Source organism: Acyrthosiphon pisum, chromosome A1, assembly GCF_005508785.2.
Source record: "Acyrthosiphon pisum isolate AL4f chromosome A1, pea_aphid_22Mar2018_4r6ur, whole genome shotgun sequence".
NCBI classification, from domain to species: Eukaryota; Metazoa; Arthropoda; class Insecta; order Hemiptera; family Aphididae; genus Acyrthosiphon; species Acyrthosiphon pisum.
Genome location: NC_042494.1, coordinates 62,319,974 through 62,325,495, shown reverse-complemented (window position 1 = coordinate 62,325,495; position 5,522 = coordinate 62,319,974). Strand labels below are relative to the sequence as shown.

The 5,522-nt window shown below is 28.2% G+C and overlaps 1 protein-coding gene across 1 annotated transcript; it reads right to left on the bottom strand.

The window, feature by feature from the left end:
* Nucleotides 1-3,865: 3,865 nt before the first annotated feature.
* Nucleotides 3,866-4,858, bottom strand: cp36 (cuticular protein 36). The gene is made up of 2 exons (NM_001172270.2): nucleotides 4,785-4,858; nucleotides 3,866-4,633 (listed from the first exon to the last, which is right to left on the bottom strand). The coding sequence occupies exons 1-2, from the start codon at nucleotides 4,794-4,796 to the stop codon at nucleotides 4,163-4,165; spliced, it is 483 nt and encodes a 160-aa protein (NP_001165741.2). The 5' UTR covers nucleotides 4,797-4,858; the 3' UTR covers nucleotides 3,866-4,162.
* Nucleotides 4,859-5,522: the final 664 nt, after the last annotated feature.

Below are 5,522 nucleotides of genomic sequence, written 5' to 3'. Positions count from 1 at the left end.
GTACCTTCGGTCATTTTTTAAGAGTTGCACCAAAAACCAAAATCGATTTTCTCGAAAACAGATTTCGCGTAAAAATTACTATTTTTCCTTAATTTTTCTTTTGTTTTTCACGGCGCTTTTGAAAACCACTAAGAAAACTTTTACTTTTAAGCCCCTAAAAGTACCAACTAGATTCACTTTCCTATCAGAAAAGATACTGTTGAAGAAAATCTAAGCAGTTTTACTGTCCTAAAAGGTGACGACAGACACAAAAAAAATAAAAATAAAAACACACATAATTGTAAAATCAATACATTCATCGTTCCACTCAGAATCTAAAATTAGTGAAAGTAGTCACTGAATCGATAACAAGGTAACAATAATAATTGAATATAAAAGCAATTTATTAATTATATTAATTATTGTGTTGCACAGTTGATATAATAATTAGCTCATTGATTATATTAGATTCTAAGTGAAACGATAAATATTATTAATTTTGAGGAGGTATTTTTTTTTCATGGGTCTTTCATCACCTGTTTTGGATCAGTAAAAATACCTCGATCATCCACTTTTGGGAGTTTTTTTATAGAAAATTTGAACTTATTGGTTCTTTGGAAGTCAAAAGTAATGAACTATTCAAAACAATCGAGAAAAATAATAAAACAATTAAGATAAACCAAATACCTATATCAGTCAAAATCAGTTTTCTACATAATCGATATTATTTTTTTTTTTACTTAAAAACCAAAATTTTCTTAGATATATGACATTTTAACTAAATGTTAAGATTGGAATTTTTAATTTATTAGTGGTTTATAATATATTTCGACACCTTTTAAGCTGTTAATAGATATTTGTCATTATAATTATTTTAATTTTTTCTCTTGAAATTTCGCTACAGATATTTCCGTTCGTTAAATTAAGGGTTGAACATTTAATATAAGGTTTCTCATTAGTTGTTATTATAGCTTTTCAAAGATATTGCAATTATCTAAGAATAATTTTTTATATACACTTGAATTTCAAATTTTGATGAAATTTATCAAAATTACTAAAATGTTCAAATTATTTTGTAGTTCAAAATTCATAATAAATTTTTATTGATATGCAACGTTTAAAAATCTAAGCAAGGCTCCATATAATTTTTTACCTAAAAAAATAAATCATTTTACTAGAAGTTCACATTTATTTATGAGTGTTTGAAATTCAGAGGTCTACATCATTAGATATTTATTTTTATATTAACTATTTCTCTTCAATCGATTTTTGATAATTAGTTACAATTCGAAAATTAATGCATGACATATTTTCTATAATATGTTTATATCAAGTTTACTGAATATTATGATAAAATCTTAAAAAAATTCTTAGGTTTTTTTTAGTTATTTATAAACATTTAATAGTTAGAATATTTTCTAATTTTTGTTTTTCTTTAAAAACAGTAAAAATATTTTCACTAAATAAAAAATTTGAAAATTAAATATCATGATGAGAATTCTCATAAGTTGTTCTTTTTGCTGTTAAAAAAAATTAAAATAGGCAACATTTTTTTTTATATTCATTTAAAGTTCAAATTTTGACTAAATTTGCCTAAAAGTAATCTTAAAAGGCTGTATAATTATTGATTATTACTAAAATAAATTACTTAATAGCTAATAGCTTATAATAACATCATATAATATAGTATTGTCAAAACCATTCCAGTGTTCCTTTTCATGTCCCTAAATTATGTTTGAGTAATTATATAAAAAAGAGCCTATTGGGCGTTTAATGTTAATGGCCAATGAGGATTCCTCTATTGATCTATAATTTTATTGTTTGTTAATTTTTTAATGTTAGTTCACTTTAATTACTTGAATATAACTTATTTATCATAATTGTTAATTTAATTTAATATTTTGTTATGAGTGTTATTGTATTTACTGTCATTATTTAATTTGTAAAAATGTTCAAAAGGGTTTAAAACCCATATATTATTATTAAATAAAATATATAACTAGCTGCTACCAAGTACTTTTTTGCCCGTAAATACGACAAATCTTAAAAAAAATGTGATTGTTCAACTTCTTTTGGGTTAAAATTGCTGCTGTATGTGCAACTACTTCAGATCACGGATACAGTGTGATAGCATACCAAGTAAACAATTCACCTACTATAAGTTCAGCTCAGCTGTCATGGTAGGCAATGTCAGAAAATTCGATTTAAATATTTAATGCATGCTTTTACCTGACCTGCCTTAATAACAAATGGTAACCAATAATAAATAAATACTAATTTCTAATAATTATTTCTCCAAATAACCAAAAGCAACGATTTTTAAAGTTTAATCCAGCAGTCTCATTGTAAATCTCAAAATCCCTATTCGAGCTCTTCTTCGGGTTTGGATTACCAGGTACAATTGTAAATTTAATCTAAACCATTCAAGGACCCACTCAAGCGTACACAACAAATTTCATCAACATCGGTGAGACCGTTAGGAGGACTTTGAATAAAATAAATATATACATTAAAGATATGCAATTATGAAAAATAATTTTAATTAAAAAATCAATTATTTAACGAATTGCGAGATGACAAGGAATTTCATTAAAATGTAAATAATAAATTATAACACTGCCAAATCATACAACACCTATCGCGTATCTTTGAACGAACCATAGTGATGTACGGATCTGTCACCATATACGTATCAAGTAGCAACACAAAATAACTGCAACTAACCCAACCTCCCCACACACCATCATAATCGACTGCTTATTAAAACACCGTCACCAATTATTAAAATGACCTGTTATTCAATTTTTATATTTTTAAACTTTTTACCCTTGGAAACATGCCTGGCTTTAGATGTACATAATAGTATAACCCAGTGGCGTCATTTGGAGTGGCAGGGTGGGCATTTGCCCCCCACCTTGTCATTAGCGAGCCGCTGTCGGGTCTGGTATGGGCTAGTTTTGGGCCTTTATATAGTAGCTAATAGGCAATATATTTAAGTAACTTCTACATATGCATTAATTATTTAGTTATTGTTTTTCATCAAAAAAATGGGTTACTTACCTGTATGCCTATGATATTAACCTTTGATACTAACTAGTAAGTATACAATTATGTATAAGGAGGGTTTTACTATTTGTATTGAGATAAAAATGCAATATTGTATTGTAATGTATTGTAAATTTTAGCTAGCTTTTTTTTTCAGTTTTATTTTAGGCCGGTCAAAAATTTTGCCCCCCCCCCTTCCTTTCAAAAACTGAAATGACGCCACTGGTATAACCATTAACCACTATGATATATATTATATTATAGTCTATCACTACTTCTTCAAACATCGTACCTAACACAATGATATTTTAAATTTCTATAATTGCGCAATCATATAATATACTATAATATAATATTATGTTTAATATATTAGAATAGAAGGCAGTCTTACCCACAGCAGTGCATGATTTATAAGTGTAAATTCGCTGAACCTATGTACTGTTAGCTTAACGCTCGAATATTTCAACTTAAACACGTAAAACTTAATTTGTTAAACTCTATAAGTATTGTTCGATGGTCAAATATATTATATTTTAGATAAGCAGTTTACGAAGAACAACTTTACATATTATTTTTAGTCTCATATATATTATATATATTAAAAATATACATTTATATTATATTCATTATATTTTTATGAATGCAAACAAAATGTAATAGTATAAACTGTTTTTGAGTAAAATGCTTTCTTTTTTTTTAATTTTTCTTGAAATTTAAATTTAAATTAATTTTTTTTTTTTAATTTTAATTCAAAAAAGTATTTATAATTTATTGAATATTGATTTATATATATATAAATATTCAAGCATATTTTCTGCTTTGAAAATTATTAGACACGCCATAAAATATATAAAAATATATTTTTCATTAAATAATTGTATACATTATTATAAAGTATTTGTTCAGGGTATTAAGTGGAAATTAAAAAAATCATAGATGTTCGATAAATATACACATTGTTATATATATTATATTTACACAATAAATACATAAGTCGTACCAATTGTCTTATATATTAATACGGCATGGTATGACATTGAAACCACGGTTCAATATGAACGCAATGGCCCAGGGTGGTACATGAAGAAAACATTAAATAAAAGAAGAAGAATGGTGTTGGTTCACATGGCTAAATAATTTAGTATGCTGGTTTGTAAGCTGGCTTGTAGGCCGGGGCAGAGTATGCTGGTGCAGAGTATGCTGGTGCAGAGTATGCTGGTGCAGAGTAAGCTGGTGCAGAGTAAGTTGGCTTGTAGGCTGGTGCGGAGTATGATGGGGCCTTGTATCCACCTTCGTTCTTGACGACGGCGTTGAAACCGCTGTGGTCGTCAGCGGTGTATTCGACGGTGCGGATTGAGCCGTCGGCTTCGACGAGGCTGTAGGTTCCCTTGACGTAACCGTTTCCGTCACTGTATTCGGATTGGCTGTGCACATCGTAAGTGTGTGGGTCGTTTACGCTGTATTCGAAGTTGTATGGTGTGGGTGCGTATGCGGGTTCTGGGGCGTAAGCCTTTGGCGCTGAGTAAGCGGGTGCAGAGTACGCTGGCTTGTAAGCTGGGGCAGAGTATTGGGCGAGGGCGGTAGCCACGCAAGCGGTGAAGATGATGAACTATTAAAAAAAAAAAATATTCCGATTTAAAAACAATACATTTTTTTTCAATCTCTGTACTTTTTTTTCTTGGATTAAAATTTGATTCACATTGAAATAATAGCAAGCGTTTCAACTTTTAAAACATCAAATCAAAATAATTTTGACTTACCTTAGCGGCCATTTTAGTGTTATTTTTGTTGTTTGGTCAAATTGTTTGATGACTGTGTACAGAAATGAACTGGTGATTATAGTGACCGAAGTTGTTGTATTTATGGTAAATATTGGTCTTAGCATCCCTCCCTTATGTCGTATTATGTGTATGGCTAACTTTTTCCCATTAGCAGTTACCATATGTCATCGAATAAGAACCGGTCGAGGCGTAAACACCTGATAGTACATTTCATTTTTATTAAATTGTGATTTAACACTTTATATTTGGTTCAAGCTTATTAAAATTATAAATTACGTTTACGTTCACACCTTATTTAATATACGTTTATTGTTCTCTCAAAGCATTCACTTATAGATGTGAATTTAAGATTCCACATATTTTTAGCTTATTTGAATACCGTTTTTAGTTGGATAAAATATCCATGGTTGCATTTTAGTTAAATATTATGAAAAAGGTTATACACCTTTTTATAATGAATAAAAGTTAAAATGAGTTTATAATTGTCACTATACCTCTTGTTAGACATTACAACATTTTATTATACTGAAAAATGTTTAATTCACTGTTTGATGTAATAATAAATATGCATAATTTCATTTCAAATGTACCAAAAAATGTTTAAATAGTATTTAATTTTTAATTTTCATAAATAGCATAAATTTTCAAGAAATTTGAAAAAATGATATCATGTCTATACAATTTTAACATAAATGTTTGGTAAAAATATATAAAACA